This window comes from Canis lupus, chromosome 1 (assembly GCF_003254725.2).
Source record: "Canis lupus dingo isolate Sandy chromosome 1, ASM325472v2, whole genome shotgun sequence".
NCBI lineage: Eukaryota > Metazoa > Chordata > Mammalia > Carnivora > Canidae > Canis > Canis lupus.
This window is the reverse complement of record NC_064243.1, coordinates 121235150-121251942: the sequence shown is the minus strand read 5'-3', so window position 1 is coordinate 121251942 and position 16793 is coordinate 121235150. Positions and strand designations below refer to the sequence as shown.

The window sequence follows — 16793 nt, the reverse complement described above, 5'->3', positions numbered from 1 at the left end:
TACGAATTATTCTTCTATTAAAAAACAGTTGTTCGCCAACTAATTATTAGTTTGAGCTGCTTTGTTTCCAAGAACAAATGTTGATCCTTCTAGCCCTGTTCAGCACACCAAAATGAGATAAACGCTCTCTCTCTTTCTCCTTGTACCGAAACCTTGCAGGTGAGAAGCCCTACAAGTGTCCCCACTGTGATTACGCCGGCACCCAGTCAGCGTCCTTAAAATACCACCTCGAGCGGCATCACCGGGAGAGGCAGAATGGAGCCGGGCCGCTGTCCGGGCCGCCCCCCAGCCAAGACCACCGGGACGAGCTGCCCAGCAAAGCCGCTTTGTTCATCCGGCCGGACATTCTGAGGGGGGCCTTCAAGGGCCTCCCCGGGATCGACTTCAGAGGCGGCCCCGCCTCTCAGCAGTGGACAGCCGGAGTGCTCTCGTCCGCGGACCACTCGGGCCAGGCCAGCGGCATGGCCCCCGAGGCCCCTTCGGAGGCCCTGAAGGGCGCCGACCTGCCTTCCAAAAGCACCCACTTCGCCGACATCGGGAGAGCGTATCAGAGCATCGTGAACAACGGTGTGAATTTCCAGGGGTCCTTGCAAGCCTTCATGGACAGCTTCGTCCTCAGCTCCTTGAAGAAGGAGAAGGACGTGAAGGACAAGACCCTGTCCGACCCTCCCTCCACGAAGGTGCACGGGCCGGACGGCGGTGAGGACAAAGCCGGCGGGAAGGCGGGCCCCAGGAAGTCGGAGAAATCTCAGTACGAGCCTCTAGACTTGTCGGTGCGGCCCGACGCCGCCTCGCTCCCGGGCTCGTCGGTGACCGTGCAAGACAGCATCGCGTGGCACGGCTGCTTGTTCTGCGCCTTCACGACGTCGTCCATGGAGCTGATGGCCCTGCACCTGCAGGCCAACCACCTGGGCAAAGCCAAGCGCAAAGACAGCGCCGTCGGGGTGACGGTCAACTGCAAGGACCAAGCCCGGGAGGCCGGCAAAGCGGCCCTGCTGCCCTCCGTACAGTCCAGCAAAGAGATGGCCCTTTCCAACATGCTTGGGCCTCTGGAGGCTGCTTCCGAGAAGACGGCCCAAGGAGCCGCCAAGGAGACTCTGGGGGAGCCGAAGAGCGGCGCGTGGCCCGGCCTGGTGGACCCCGCGTTCTGTAACTTCCCGTCAGACTTCTACAAGCAGTTTGGCGTCTACCCGGGCCTGGTGGGCTCGGGGGCCCCCGGTTCCTGCGCCGGCAAGGAGCCTGACGGGAAGGCCCACTCGGAAGACGACGCCCCGATCCTGATCCCCGAGACCGCCAACAAGAGCGCTCCCGACGACCTCTCCGACATTGCCTCCTCCGAGGACATGGACTCCTCCAAGGGGGAGAACAACGACGAAGAGGATCTGGAAACGGAGCCCGAGATGATGAGCAAGCCCCAGTCGGCCCTCGGCAAGGACGGCGGCGGCGACAGCGGGGACGGCCTGCTGCCCGCGGGCGCCCCTCAGCCCGTCCAGGGACTGGTGTCGCCGGGACCCCAGGCGCCCGAGAAGCAGTGGCACGGCCCGGGCCTCCTTCCAGCCCAGGACCCCTCGGCGGGCCTGCCCAAGCCGGAGCGGGGCCCCCCGGGCCTGGAGAAGCCGCTGAACATGTTGTCGGTCCTCAGGGCCTACAGTTCTGATGGCTTAGCAGCCTTTAACGGACTTGCCAGTAGCACAGCAAATTCTGGATGTATCAAGAGGCCAGACTTGTGTGGTAAGTTTTAGAATCGTCTTCCTTTAGTTCCTTTCCCGAAACATCAGTGCCGAATCGTGCGTTTTTAAAAAGTCGAGGTAGACGCCTCCGTTGGCACGCGTTTGAACTAACTAACCGTGCCAGCCCCCCAGCGATGCTGTATGTGCAGTGTAGACAATCACCAGGGTCGGTCTCCATTGGAAGTTCTCGCACTCACGCCTCCGGGTCGGGGTCCGCACTCCCGGGAAACGGCCCGAATGTACGGACGGCGTGGGGGTACAGGGGTCGGGGCGGGGCGGGGTGAGGGGTTCCCCACGGTGCGCACCGCTCCTGTTTTTAATCTCTAACTCGAGGGGGAGAAAAAAATCTTAAAAAAAAAAAAAAAAAACAGAAACGGGAAACAAAAAGACCCGGTAACTCGCAAACCCGTCAGTATTAGCAGCTTCCGCGTAAGACGGCTAGAGACCGTTGCTTTCTGCTTCGCTAAAGCCAAACCTGCTTCCTTCAACTTCCCTTTGTGTCGGCGCAGGGGGCACTAAGATCCTATCCCACGAGCTGACCACGCTATGGAAATAAAGTGATCCCCTCTCCGACGCGGGAGGTTGTTTCGGGGTGTTTGTGCCTCCTCTTTAGACAGCTCCCGTGGCTTCGGCTCCCTCCTCTCGCCTTCCGCCCCCCTGTCCGCCTGTTGTTCTGACGAGACGTGTGCGCTGTGAGATCCCTGGGGCAGCCGTGTTGTGATCCCGTGTGTCTTGGACTTGGGCCTGCCTGGTCTTGTTAGCAAATTGGCACTTCTTTACCTCCTCCCCGAATATGGTTTACCCCAAAGTAATTCCAGATCTTAAAACCTAAGAATAAATTTGAAGCCTAGAATAGGATCAAATGAACGCCGGGGCGGGCGGGGAGGATCAAAGACATTCCCCTGGCACCCAGGTATTCGTATCCCAAAGCCTTCCCCTCCTCCCCGAAAGGAGGCCCCGCGTGTTATCCCCCGTCGCCGGATATCCTGGCCAGAGAGGAGGGATGGTGGTGCCTCTCCACGTCTCACCTAGGAGTGGATGTCTGTGACGCACCGCACCTGCCGAGGACAGCAAAGGACGGAAGGAAGGAAGGAAGGAAGGAAGGAAGGAAGGAAGGAAGGAAGGGAGGGAAGGAGTTACTTCCTAAGCTCTGAATTCTGATGGTAACGTTTAGCGCGGAGCAGAATTCAGGAAGCTGGACTTGGTTCACAATTTCAATGGGTATTTTTACCTTCTCTTTCCCTAATTCGCTAAGAACCGGATCAAGCAGTCAGAAATATATATATATATATATATACACATATTTCTTTTTTGAATTGTCAAAAATCACTAAATGGATTTCTGACAGCTTAAAAAAATATTGACAGTTCCTTATGCTGAATGATTCACACGGCTCCATTAACCAGCACCCCCCCCCAGGTCTATTTTTACCCACATACAATTCATGACTTTTTGAAGCTCTTAAAAACAATATTTAAAAGAAGGAGAAAAAGGTTGGTTTTTTTTTTGTTTTTGTTTTTTTTGAGGAAAGGGTTTTATGTGAGTCCAATTTCCTCCTCTCCCCAACCCTCCCCCTTTCTTTTTTTTTTTTTCCCCCCCTGGGGAAGCAATGTTAAATCTTTTTTTTTTAATTTTTTGAATTTCTTGGTTGTTTTGAGTTTGTGACTTTTCTTCTTTTATTGTTGTTTGGGGGATTTTTTTTTTTTTTTTAAAAGCCTACTCTCCCTTCTTTCAAATACCTATGGCGGACCCTAGTTCCTGCCAGGAATTCATGCATCAGAAACGATCAAAACCTGGCATGTGCATAAGCTCATTCTTACTGAAATGAGCTCCGGTCACCCCTATTAATTTCCCCATCTTCCTCTCAGTGCAGTAGGAAGGCTGCTCGCCTCTGCCTCCCAGGAGCTTGCCCACTGGTGTCCTTTTGCACAGGTTGCACAGGTGAGAGTGGAGGGGAAGGCAGGGGGAGCGTGCATCCCGTGAGCCCCAGCCCTGTGAATGGCACCCCTTAGGCACTTCTGGCCCCCTCCCCACGCAGCAGCTCAGGACACACCCCTGACAGCTCCAGGGTTTGTGCAAAAAACTTGGCTTGGTTAACCTTTAGGCCATCGGGCATCAGATCCTGGCCCCTCGCTCGAAAGGGGGAAGGAGGACCCTGAGTCCAGCCAGGCCGGGACCAGGCGCCGTGGTTCTCCCTCCAGGTCAGGGTCCGGGCCCATGTGCTCTCCTTTGCACTCACGGTAAGATGTCAAAACAAACTCTGGCCGTAAACTGCCTATTTTTAGAGAGCACAAGTTCTGCACTTCGTTTGGGCCTCATTTCTTCCGTTGTCCTCTTGCTCGAGCTCAGAAGCAGGCAGGGAAGGCCTTTGCCTGGCTCCTGTGCCTGCTCGGGGCGGGGCGGGGGCACCATCCTCTTGCCTCCAGGATGAGCCTGACCCTGCCCAGTCTTCGCTCCTCCACTCCCGTACCTGGCCCACCCTAAGCAAAGCCCGCTTCTTATTTTCCTTCTGGCTGCTCTGTGTCCCAGGATGCATGAGGGCCAGGTATATCCATCCTTCCTAAGGGGCAGTATCTAGGGGCGGGGGGGACTGAAGCCTCACTGGGTACAGAATGGGCATGTGGGGGGCGTTTTTCTCACAGTCCACCTCACTGTCTTTCTAGCTTTGCAAGAAGCACAAATAATAGTCAAAAACTCCGAGCCCCCCACCACCCCCCGCCGCCTTGGCTTGGCTTTGCAAGAGTGGAAATGATGTTGGCACGAGGAATCAAATATTCCTGATGTTTGTTCCTTCTTCTCTGCTCCACTCAAAGTGGATATGGATTTCCACGCGGAACCGCCAGCTTGATACCTGGTCTCCCCCGAGAAGCTGGGCTTTGTCAAAGCAAAGAATTATTCCGGTATTCCTCATCTCAGGGGAGTTTGGGGTCTGATTTTTGTCTAGTTAGTCAACCCAAATCCCCACTTTGATGCCCCTAGAAACAGGCTTGTAGGAGGAGCTAATGTCCGCCTGTTTCTGTTCTCATGGGTTGTAAAAGTGTTTGAAGAAGCATCAGTAGAAATGTTGTTCGGATCACGCAGACTCCCCACAGAGCTCGCAGCTACTCTGACACATGCTTGGCGAGTTGGAGGAGGTGGCGCCGAACCCTGAAGCCTGTGGGTGATATCCCTGTTGTAGGCTCTACCTCCAGGCGGCTCCCTGGGTCTGCATGCCTGCTTCCTGCTTCCTGACCGTGACACCTCTGGTCTTACGTTCCTTGGCCCCCCGGACCTGGGTTCCTGGCCCGTGAGCCCGGCCCATTCCGAGCCAGTGCGTTTCCAACTTTGGTTCAGAAGAGAGAGTTGAAGAGAGGGGCCGGCCCAGCCCGGTGGGCAGCAGAGTCCTGGAGCCCGCGCGTGAACCTTGCGGGGTGCTTCCGTAGAGCGTAGCGCATCCGCCTGTCAGAGATGTACTAGGGGAGATCCCGAGGAGGAGCCGTCTTGGGTGGAGCTGGAGGACACACGCGGTTGCTTGTAGAGTAGGTCGGATCCCGCTGTGGGCCTGACGCCACCGGGCGAACTACCACTGCAATTAAAGCGTCCGTTCCTTGAGGTGCCTTTCAGACAACAGGCATAGCCCGCATTTCCTTGTTCTGCTGAAGAACATGACAGGCAAGGTCATTGAGTGCCATTAAAGAACTTGGCTGTGCCCTCAGGTTTGTTGGAATGGATTTGACCTCGGTCCCGTAATGGGACAGGAGCCACATGGGTATTTAATTAGGGAGGAAGGGCAGGCCGGAGCAGGGCTCACATCCACTGATAGGACAAGGCGGGCAACCCCCCTCGTCCTGTTGGAAAAAACTTTGCCGAACTCTTGGGCCAGCCAGCAGCTTGCAGGTCGGGGAGCACGGGCGGCGCGGGCTTCTGTGTGCTCCAGACAGCACAGGGGCTGGTCTACGTAGCACCTGGAGGGCTGGCCGAATGGAAGGGTCGCGGAGCATGTTTCACCCCAGTTTGTGGATTTGGAAAGCAACCAGATCGCCCTTGCTCTCTGCCTTTCAAACCTGAGACAGATGGCTGGGGGTCATTATGTGTTGAGTCCTGCAAGCGGAGTTTGCTCTGCCGGTGTCTTCTGGTGCGCCCGGGGTCGGGTTGATGGGAAGCATTGAAGAGAAAGGCAGTAAGAAGAGCATGACCCCCTCCGCCCTTCGGAGCTCTAGAGTTGGCAGCACGCAGGGAGGCCGGGCCGAGCGAGGAGACACCAGCATGTCTGTCATGGGCATGGGCTCTCACGCAGTAGCTCCCAGCCCCAGGCACCCGGCGGGCCCCTGGGCAAGCTAGTGGGAAGGCAGGGCCATTAGCAACAAAGGTCTCAGTCGTCCCAATTTATTATCTGCAGGTTACTGGGAACCTGGCCTCCCAAATTACACCTGAGACCAAGGATTCCCTGGGCTTCCAGAGCAATGAGAGAATTAGGACTCCTCCTTAAAAAAAAAAAAATAAAAAAAAAAAAGGACACGAGGTCCACTGAAACCTCTCCCCATTGTGATAAAATGAGCTGTGCTTCATCGTGATAAAATGAACCAGGGCCTCCAAGCTGAGCGCTCTTAAAATGTGACTCTGGCCTCCCCCAAGCTCGCCGCTTTCCAGCCCAGAGAGTATCTGGAAATAGTCACCATTTACCGGCTACACAATCCAAAGCAGGAGTTGGGAACGATTTTCTTCAAGAGCCAGAGAGGAAATAAGTTAGGACTGCAGGCAGTGTGGTCTGGGTCACGGCCACCCGACCCTGCCCCGCCAAGTGAAAATCAAACAGATAGGCGTGGCCGTGTTCCAATAAAACTTTATTTACTAACTGCAGGCGATGGGCTGGATTTGGCCCACGCGTCGGCCAGCTGGGCCACCCCCAGCTCTAGGGTAGAGCAGGATGTCGTCCCTGGAGGAGGCACGCGGGAACCTGTCTGTTGTGGCTCCGCTGGCCCAGGAGCGACGTAGGGAAGGCCCAGGGTAGCAGGTGCTGGGCTCCATCTACTGACCCGTGATGCAAAGCCTGAGACATGAGAGACTTTCCTGAGAGAGAGAGAGAGAGAGAGAGAGAGAGAGAGGAGGCTCGTAGACCCCGATGGCCCCGGTGTACCTGTCCTGGAAGGCCACCTCCTGCCTGTTGCACTAAAGACTTGCAGGAGGAGACCCCTCTGCAGCTCACGGCAGTCCCAGGGGCTCCCGGGTCACAGCCAGTGTAGGCAGAGGAGGAGCAGGCAGGAGCTCCACCTTGGCTCGGAGGTGAGCGTGCTCTGCGGAAGCCTCCGTTTCCCCCCCGCCCCCCCGATGGACAGACGTGGAAGGATGAAACAACACGAAGGGTGTAGAGGAGCTCGGGTGACTGGTTCTCCATTGAGTGGGCGTTTTATAGTAGAAATGGATGTCGCAAGGGAACGGTGCCTGTATCCAAGTGACTTATTGAAAATATTTATTTGAGAGAGAGAGGGCAGAGGGGAGGGGCAGAGGCGGCGAGAAATTCAAGCCGACTTCGTACTGAGCACGGAGCCAACTCAAGGCTCAATCCCATGACCCCGAGATCCTGACCTGAGCCAGAAGAAGCCGAGAGTCCGATGCTTAACCGACCGCTGAGCCACCCAGGTGCCCCAGCGCCCGTAGGACTCTTGGTTGCGGCGGCGGTCCCTTCGGTTCTAAGCAAGTACAGATCTCACTTTTCGGTCGGGGTTTACTTCCTCACGTCTGCCGGGACCGATTTTGGATGGCTCTTTCTTGGCATGTGGATAATTCAGCTTTCAAGGCAATTCTGGTGACTTTGCGATGGCATCGGTGGCGGTGGCCCTACCTTTCCAGTCTCTACCCAGTTCTGCTGCTTCCTGGTCAAAGGCAAGCGCTTAGGGTAGGAAGGAAGTCCCTCCTCCTTAACACTTGACCAGATTTTGGTTTGAACCTGTAGTCGGTCGAGATGTCCAAGGGGGCCGCGGCTGGAACGTGTGGAAGGAGCGTGAGCACTCCCCACGTGCGCGTGAGTGAGGACGCCCAAGCTTAGGCGACAGGTGCACAGCCAAGGGCACTGGGCACGTTCTTTGGTCTAGTGGATGATTCTAAGTTTGTGGCCTAGGAGCCAGCGGGTTCTAATGAAGAAAGGAGGTTCGGTTAGGAAAATGGCCCCGGGGGGAGGACCACGAGGCGTAAATCGACCCTGCGTACGGGAGCCCACGTTGTCAACGCCCAGGAGGGCGGTTAGCCTGCAAGACCCAGGGGCCTCTCCACGGTAGGGCCTTGTCTCTGGAGCTGCCGTGCTTTCCTTGACGCCGGATGAGCCCTCGTCCCTCCCTCGTGCCTTCTTCGTGAGCTGGTTCCCAAGTGGGTTGGCTTGCAGGGACTGTTGGCAAAGCACAACCTGGTGCTCGTTTCCTTTGCCTGATCCTATCCTTTGCAGATTGTTCGTTGACTTCCAGAGTCCGGCCTGCTCCTAGTAGGAGTGTGTGTCCGGGGTCCCACGTGGGAGCCCAGTAGGGAGAGGAGCACTCGGCTTATGGTCCGAGGGCAGATCCTTGGCGTGAATGCAGATCGTTGCCCCATCCCGCTGGCCGCCCCACGGGCAGCCGCAGAGCTCGTCCCTTTGGCTCTGGCAGGACAAGGGGCAGCTGCTGTCCCCTGGGATCTCCTGCAGGAACCCGCGCCCACCACGGACCGCCTCTCCTCTTGTCCCGTCCGAGGCCTCGCTGTGTGCGCTGTGTTGACGCCGAGGCAGCCTCTTTGGATGGCAGCCTCCCCAAACTCTTTGGGCATTCTCCTCCTCCTCCCTCTTTTTTTTTTTTTTTTTTTAAATTAAATGGGAATGCCACTGACGTGATGTCGTTTGCACTGCAGGACGACAGAACTGTTGTGCGAATACCATTGTATTTGCCAAATGGTCCACTCGTCATTTCAGAACAAACAAATGGATGGTGTCTGTAAGTCGGCAAACACTGGTGACATTTAGCCTTGTTTATGTTCCTTTCCTTTTGCTGCATATTTTTGGCTCCAAAAGCTACTGTCTGAATCAACAGTGCCTCCGAAGCAGGAGAAAAGTCTGGTAGCTTTCATTTTGGTTTCTGTGTGCATGTTCTTTTTGGATCGCTCGATACCCACCAGCCCGGGACTGAGCCTGGGGTGAGAGGAGATAGCGACTGAGCTCTTTGGTTCCAAAAAAAAAAAAAAAAAAAAAAATTACGCACACGGACATAGATGCACAGACGCACTTTTTTTTTTTTTTCTCCCCAGTAATGGCTTAAGACCGGGAGGGAGGAAGAGAAAGCTAAGAGGGTGTTGTGGGAACAGACCCCCACGTCCCCGGGGGCGTGCAAGCTCTCGGAGTGTTTTGCTCTCGTGCAAAACAGCAGCAGCGTGACCCCCCGGGCTGCCTCGTGCGGAGCGCAGGTACCCGGAGCTTCGGCTTCGGCCTCTCCCTTCCCGGCTGCCCACCCACGGTGACGGTCGGCACCGACAGCCGTGCAGACGGGAGGCCACGTCTTAGCTACCGGAGGCGTCAGGTTCTTCCCTCTTTATATTCAGATGTTGTGTGCAAAGCCCAGGTTTCAAATAAGTAGTAATTATCTCCTATTACTTAGCGCTGATCAACGGCACCTCCACGCCTAATTGCCAACCTGCTCTAATCACGTAGACTATTCCCGCTTTCGCCAGAGACGGAAGGACCAAATTTTATAAATATTGCTTTATTGTCGTTACTCCATTAAACAATTAGGGAGCGTGGCCCTGGCCTCGCTCCCCAATGCCTCTAGCCTACGCGGTCTCTGGACTGTTTAATGAATCTGCACGTTCTCTTGCAGGTAAGTGACACCCCCTGTTCTAGTCGGTCTAGCTGGACTTGCCCTTGTCTGTTCGTGCTCCTCGGTGGCTACCTGCAGCTTGTTAATCGTGTAAAGTCGGGAGAAGAACGTATACACATATGTGTGTTGAATAAATAATTACTATTGGCATAGGTATGTGTACACACACGCACACCGACCTACGGTATATATAGCAAGAGAATCAGGGAGGCTAAAAATACTGCCCCATATGTTCCTCTATTAGTCATGGATCGCGAAGGCTTAGTAACTTGAAAAACTCCCTCAAAGTCGTGAATCCTGAGTGACAAGCGCTGGTGGATTGGAGAGTCCCTTCACCTGTGAAAAATCTGACTGGCGGCCGGGCTGGGTGGGGGGGGGGGGTCGGCCTGCTACGCCAGCTCGCCGGGCTGCTAGAGGCCGGGCCCTGACAGTCTCGTCGGCGTCACCGCTTGTGTCCGATTGTCCTGTATTTTGTTAACGCTTTAGAAGAATACGGAAAAGTGCAGTAATTCTCTTTCTCCATAGTATTTAAGCAGTGCCATTGCTAGTTTAATATTGTGTCAGCTTGTCCCATTAACCGGGAACCGAGGACAGTAAAGAAAATTTCCAGTGAACGGCTCCCCGGCGGCCGTGACTTCGAACGTGGTGATGGAAGCAAAAACTGTGTGAACTTGTGCTGGGTTATCGTGTGCTTTGGCCTAGAGTATTGTGGAAGTGACGAGAAGATGCTATTAAGGTGTTCCTGGTAATGAAGGCATGTAAGTTCTAATAATTGTAGCTTTCTGAATAAGTGTCAAACTATATCTTTTAAGTGTGCTGTATGCTGAGTTACAAGTTAGGTCATTTATGAATGGAATGTAAAACGATACTAAAAAAAAAAATGCTTCGATAACTTATCTTGGTATTGCTAATAAAAAAAAAAGCTGTGAAACATTAGTGCAGTTTTGAGTCATTATGTTAATCCCGTCTACGACAGCCGGCGACCCTCCTCCTCCACCACCAACACCGACCCCCGACCCCGCCTGCACCCCGGACGCCCGCCCTGTTGGAAGCCTCAGCAGGACATTCGGGGAGGTCCTAGGTGGCTGCACCCCCTCCCCGGCCCCAACCCCGGGGGCTGTTTGCTGGAGGTGGGCCCCACGTGTCGCAGCGGGTACTACAGGGGCAGGTGTCACGGCATCTCCCGGTCTGGGGGGCGGGGACGGCGGGCGGGGGGCAGGTGCCGTGTTGGGTGGGCCAGCTGAGCATGTCTCTGCGGGCACCTAGACCCCACCAGTGCTCCCAGGCCCCGTGCAAACCTCCAGGTTCTCTTTGCATCCCGGGGAAGGTAGTTTTCATCGGAAAGGGGCTCGGAATCGTGGGACTTGGAGTATTTTTGTCCGCTGAGTTTTTGATGTACCTGCCTTTGCTGTCCCAGGCGCTGGCCCGGCCCGTGTCCCCGACCTCACGTCAGGGTGGGAGGGGTGGGGTTAGAGGAATGAAGGGGTTTGCTTCCCCATTTTTGTTGCTTAGTTTTTTGGGTTTTTTTTTTTTTTTTGGTCCCTGAGCTGGACTTCAGGCCCTTCCCTTCTGCAGTGTTTCTAGAAAGCCTTCCTGCTGGGGTCCACTTTGGAGACTTCTGAATTCTGTGCACACCCCAGCTCCCCGTTTAACCGGTGGGAGAAAAGGTGGGGCGAGGTATTCTCATCGTCTGACAGTGCCCACACCCCCATAAATAAAGTGTCCCCCGTGTGAGGGGACGGAAGCCCGGCAACCCCGGCCTCGGCAGCAGGACAGTCGTAGCACGTCGACTGCTTGGCACATCCCCTCCGACAGGTGTCCTGCAAACCGTTCAAGTGACCTCGGCCCCAGACACCAGAGGACAGTCTCTTCTGTGGGAGAAGGGGAGATTCCGAGTCTCGAACACACGACGCAAGCCCGCGTGACCATCGTGGCTCCCCCACAACTGCCTCCCGCTTCCGCTCTCGGGGCGCCGACAGCGCCGGGACGGATCCCAAAATGCCCAGCCACGCGGCCCGGGCCCACGCGGCCTCCCCGCGCCTGAGCAGAACGAGCCACCCCAGGAAAGCTTTGTCTTTACTTCCAGGGCCCTCTGGGTCTGGGGCTCTGGGCCCTTCCCCGGGTTCTCGCCCCCCCGAGGGCTCCGGGGGGCCCGTGTCACCCTCTGCAGCCACGTTGCATCCCTGCCAGGAGGGGCTGTGTTCCCTCCCGGGGGCCCAAGGCCCGTTGGTTGAAGAGGCTGCAGCTCCCAGGATGGGGCCACCCCCGACCCCCTCCGTAGGCAGGGGGCACCCACGGGCCTCTCTGGACCAGCGCCCGGGCCCGGGGACGGGGCAGGGGGAGAGGGCTCTGTGGATGGCTGCGGGGCCTCCGTGCCTCCACCGAGGCCTGAGCACCCGGCCCCCGGCCCTGTTCACCTGTTTATAGTCACTCTGCACCCCCCGGGCTCCCTTGCTGGCCTCACGGCCCCCGGATCCCTGCCAGCAGGGACTCAGGGGACCACAGGGTGGCCAGGGGCCTGGGGGACGGGACACAGGGTGTACCCTGGAGAGGCGTGGGGCTCAGCCACGTCTCTGCCATCTTCTCTCCCTTCCGGGGCCGATCCCCCAGCTATGGGGCCTCTACCCGTTTCTGCCTGTCAGGCGGGGTGGGGGTGGTGTGTCCTGAGTCGCTCCCAGTGGGGGCTTCTCAAGCTCAGAGGGGACCTGTGTGGCTTCTCATCTCCCCACTTTTATGAACCGAGGCCCAGCCTCCTCCCCGCCTCCCGCTCCACGGCACCCTGCTTCCATCCACCCCCCACTCCTGCCTGGGGGGAGAGAACTCCCTCCCCCCCACTGCACGTTCAGGGAACCTCCTGGTTGCTGCGAGCGAGCTGGGGGGAGTCAGGCCTGGGGACGAGCCCGCTTCAGCTGAGAGCTCGGCGCCGGGGCCACAAGTAGGTTTTCTGGGGGGACCACACACCGCACCTGCTCGGAGCATCACCTACTGGATCTGCCCTTGACCCTTCCCAGGCTGGGCCGCCCCCGATCTGAGGTGGGCAGGAGACCCCCACCCCCGCCCCCACCCCCGGAGGGGAGGCTGGAGTCAGAAGGAGGCCACAGGCTCAGGGTGGGACGTGGAAGGTGCTTGCAGCTCGTGGTAGGTCCGAGGCCTCGGAGCCCCTGCTTCCCTACACGGGGTGGGGGGGGGGATACGCTTGCTCTGATGAAATTCAGATCCTCGGGGGGCGGGGCTGGGGGGGCTCTAAGTTTTGGGAGATGGTTATGGCCCCCGGGTTAGAGCCGCTCCTTCCGGGACACGTCCCGATGCCTGGACTCACTCGCAGGCACGTGGCCGCGCCGTCCCGCGGGAGCCGCTCTGCCTCCGGGGCGACCACGGCGCGGCGTCAGGGTGAAAGCTGGGGAGCTCGGCAAAGCCGGTGCCTTCGCAGAAACACCCGTGTGTGCGCCCCGACGCCGGCTGGCTCTCGTGCGGGGCGGGGGCGCTGGGCAGAGGCACCCACCCGGTCCCGGTCGTAACCCGCTGCTCACGAGCTTCAGTTTTCTTCTCGGACTTCTCTTGTTGTCCCATTAATATAATGTGCTCTCAATTATCCCCATAAAAGGAGACGGGCAACCAAGCAGGGAAAGTAAATTTGCAATTAATTTACTAAATTATTGCTCTTTTCTATATGACAGGACAAGTCGCTTTTCTCGGACTTTGACTCAAGGGTTTTGTGGGGCCCCGCGGGCCGGGGTGGGTGGGGAGCGCTGAGGGCAGGCCGCTCCGAGGTGTGCTGTGCCCCTGGGCCAGGGCTGGAGGCGGGTGCTCAGCGGGCACATGGGGTGGCCTCGGTGGGCACTGAGGGGTCCGGCGTAGGTTGGGCTCCGCTCAAGGAGAGAGTCCATTGATGTTGTCAGTCTTCCGAGCTCCCAGGGGCGACCTCGTTGGGGGTCTCCCAGAGCAGGCCCTAAGATAAGAACCTGGGTGGAGGGAGAGTGGGAGGTGATCCCAGGAGCCGGGAGGGAGACGGAGGAGGGAGGAAGCCACCCTGATGTGTTAACGAGAGTCGAGGACAGGCTCAGCCCTCCCGCGTTCCTCCGGCTCATCTCAGAATTGCCCCGCTGAGGCCTGAAGGAGCGAGGGCATCGACCCCAGCTGGGGCGTCTCGTCAAGGGTCACTGCAGCCCATCAGTGACCGAGCCGTCTCCGTCTGTGCATGCGGAGCGACACCAGACGTGCATGCCAGGGACCTGGAGGAGAAGCAGTAGGGCACCAACCCCTTGGCCCGAGAGCTTTTCCACCCTCAGCGCCCTGCAAAAGGCCACCAAGGATGAGGACAGGTACTCAGTCCATGGTTCCCCGTGGGAAGCAAACTGTGGGTTTTAAATACTGAAAAGCGTGGAGCCTCTCAGCTCAGCTGCAGGCTCAGCAGAGGCCAGATGTGGGGTCGCGGGGACCAGGCGTCCACCAGCAGTCCGGCTCCAAGGGTCGACGGCTCCCCCTTCCCTTTGGGCACCATTTCCCCGTGGGTGAAAGGAGGGGTGCTTGCAAGGGCCCTCAGTGGCCTCCCGGGTCTCAAACTCTGGCTCTCACGGTCCCTTCTAGCCCTGACCTTCCAGGTCACCTTGTAGGACCTGGTCAGTCCCATGAACGCTCAGCAGGGCCCCGGATGTGGGAGCCGAGCTGGTCCCACAAGTGTGTGAACATGTGGGATTTCAGTGGAGCCAAGACCGTTTACTCCCTGAGGGCGTGGGGCCCGTGAGTGAGAACCCCCGTCCCCGTGAAGACGCTGCTCTTAAATCATCAGAAGAGCGTTGCGGAATTTCTCATATATATATACATACATACATATATATAATTTTTTTAAGAGTGAATACAACTGGATTTTTGAGCTCATGGTAATGCAAGAAAAAACTGATTATCTGACTTTTTTCTCCTTTTCAATTTTCGACCTCTTGTGTTCACAGTGGAGCTTGAGAGGAGAGTGTTTTCCATGATTAAGTTTTCCTCAAGCACATTGCAGATACCAATTTGATAATCCAGCGTGCCCCTCCTAGGACGATAGCCCCTCCCGGGAGCCCCCAACTCCCACGCGGCTCGTACAGGGAACGGAAGGCGGGATCAAGAGACGGGGGCTCGTGTCAGGCCCCATCGTGCAGTGCGTGGGCCGCAGGGGCAGCGCACATCCTCCTCCGTGCCGGGGGGGCCTTTCTGCTCTTCCGTCCTCATCTCTCGGCCACCCAGTCGCTGTTGGCTAGCAAGCCCCCCGCCCCCCACCCCACAGCGCCTCCGCCTCAACCTGGGGCCGCGTGTGTTATCTCCAGGTGTGGGCCCCGTGCATCCTTGGCTGTTTTCAGCTGAATATACCGGGATTGCCTCGGTTTCGCCTTCCATCAAAGGGCACACATATGCACCCTCCAGACAATACAGTGAATATGGTTGGGTAACTAGGAGGTCGGCAAGTCACCCACGTTTCAGTTATTTAAGGACGTCTGCTGCTATGCGGGACCCAGGCGGGGAGCCCCGCCCCGTAAACCCAGAACTCGCTGAGACCTTGGCAGGTGGGTAGGGAATCGGGGTAGGGTGTTGCAGGGTGTGGTAGCCCCAGCCTTGCCGGTCTGTGCTCACCCCTGGAAGCCTCTGTCCGAAGCGCTGAGCTGGGGGTCCTCCCACCCCAGACTGGACACCTCCACGGAGGAGCCCGTGTGGAGATTCAGTGGCCCCATTCCCCGGATGTGCAGAAATCAGCCCTGTGATTGACCCATCTTTCCTGTTTTCTAATGCCACGGAGGATTCACAATTAGATTTAAACACAAAACAAAGCAAGACAAACACGATACCTATTGGCCAACCTGTGGGAAGGGGATTCTTGTGCCCCAGGGGCTTTTGCTTTACGTGGAAACGTCGGGCTTGGTGTGTTGCCTCTAAGTCACACTCAGGCTATTCATGTGGAATCACAAGGAGAATTTTCTTGAGGACTTTCGGGGTGAATGCCCTGGCGGAGTGGACAGTCGCGCTTCATTTGTACAGGCTGAGTGCCTGGGGTCCCTGGCGTCGGGTGGGCTCACAACTCGTCAGCCCCTTCTCTGGGGAGGAGATGCAGGAGGAGGGGGATGAGGCAGGAGAGTGCATCCTGGAGCTCACACGAGGGGCCCTCCCGGTGGGGGATGCGGGCCTCCCAGAGGGCGGTGTGGGGCCTGCAGGCCTCGGAGCCCGCAGCCTGGACACCGTGCCCACCAGGTATCCGCGGGGTAGTGGGAAGGATGGGTGCACCCCAGGGGCCTGGGCTGGGACGAGGGTGGACAGGGGGCCGCAGAGGGACTGGGAGCCAGAAGGGCCAGGCGGTGAGAATGGGGTCCGAGAACCAGAACAGAAACTGGGCCTGGTAGACAGAAGCGAAGGGAAGCGGAAGCCGAGGGGGCAGCAAAGCAGTAAGAAGAGAGTAGAAGAGAAAGATGAGAAAGCACCTGAGGGGCGGGCAGAGGAAATGGTGAGGAAGGACCCCCCCACCCCCGCCGAGAGATGAGGGGGTCCAGGCCGGGGAAGCCCCGGGAGCTGCAGGGGCACCGAGCCCATCGGAAGGGCCTTGCTGCGGGGTGCGGGGTGCGGGGTGCAGGGTGCGGGGTGCTCACGGGCTCAGGCCCGCTCGGGAGGCCCGGCGCTCAGCGCATCCTCCTCCTGGTGCTCCCCGCCACCAGTTTCAGGAGGAAACGCTGCAGCTTAATCAGAATTATTTACAAGATAATGGTCCATTGTTTGCACTAAGACAGATGTTGTCTGTGGGAACTTTGTGTTTTATGCTCCTTCCCCTGCTCTGCCTTCACTGGGTGCAGATGGGATCGGAGTAATGTGAGTTATTATTCCAGGGCCTGGCAATTCGGAGGCTCCTTCCTCCCGGCCCGGGCTGGCGGGGGCCCCGGGGAGGACGGTGGCTGCGGGCTGCGGGCCGGGCGGGCCTCTGGGCCTCCTCGCTGCCCCTCCAGCAGCCTGTGATTAAGAAGGTCTTGTTTCCTCGAGGGGCGGGCCGGTGCAATTGCCGTGTCTGGTGGACAGGAAGGGCGCGCTCTGATTAAGACGCACTTGCTATTTGTCGAGTCGAGAGGTCACCGCTGACAGGGCAGATGAGGGTGGCCATCTGGCCCTCGGCCTGCCCAAAGGAAAGAGCGGGCCCTCTGGGGTGGGGGCTTGGGGGCTTGGAGCCTCCCTACCCCCTCTTTTTTTTTTTTTTTTTTTTTGAATGATGGGAGAGCCTGCTCTTGGTCTTCTGGGG

General features: G+C 57.7%; 1 protein-coding gene across 13 annotated transcripts in view; it reads left to right on the top strand.

The window, feature by feature from the left end:
• ZNF536 (zinc finger protein 536) overlaps positions 1-16793 on the top strand; it is a 430736-nt gene that overhangs the window by 278314 nt on the left and 135629 nt on the right. For 11 of the 13 annotated variants that reach the window (XM_025425268.3, XM_025425264.3, XM_035710203.2 and 8 more), the window contains one exon: positions 160-1731. In XM_025425268.3, the coding sequence (XP_025281053.1) occupies positions 160-1731 (1572 nt within the window). The other 2 variants (XM_025425272.3, XM_035710206.2) reach the window with 2 other exon arrangements.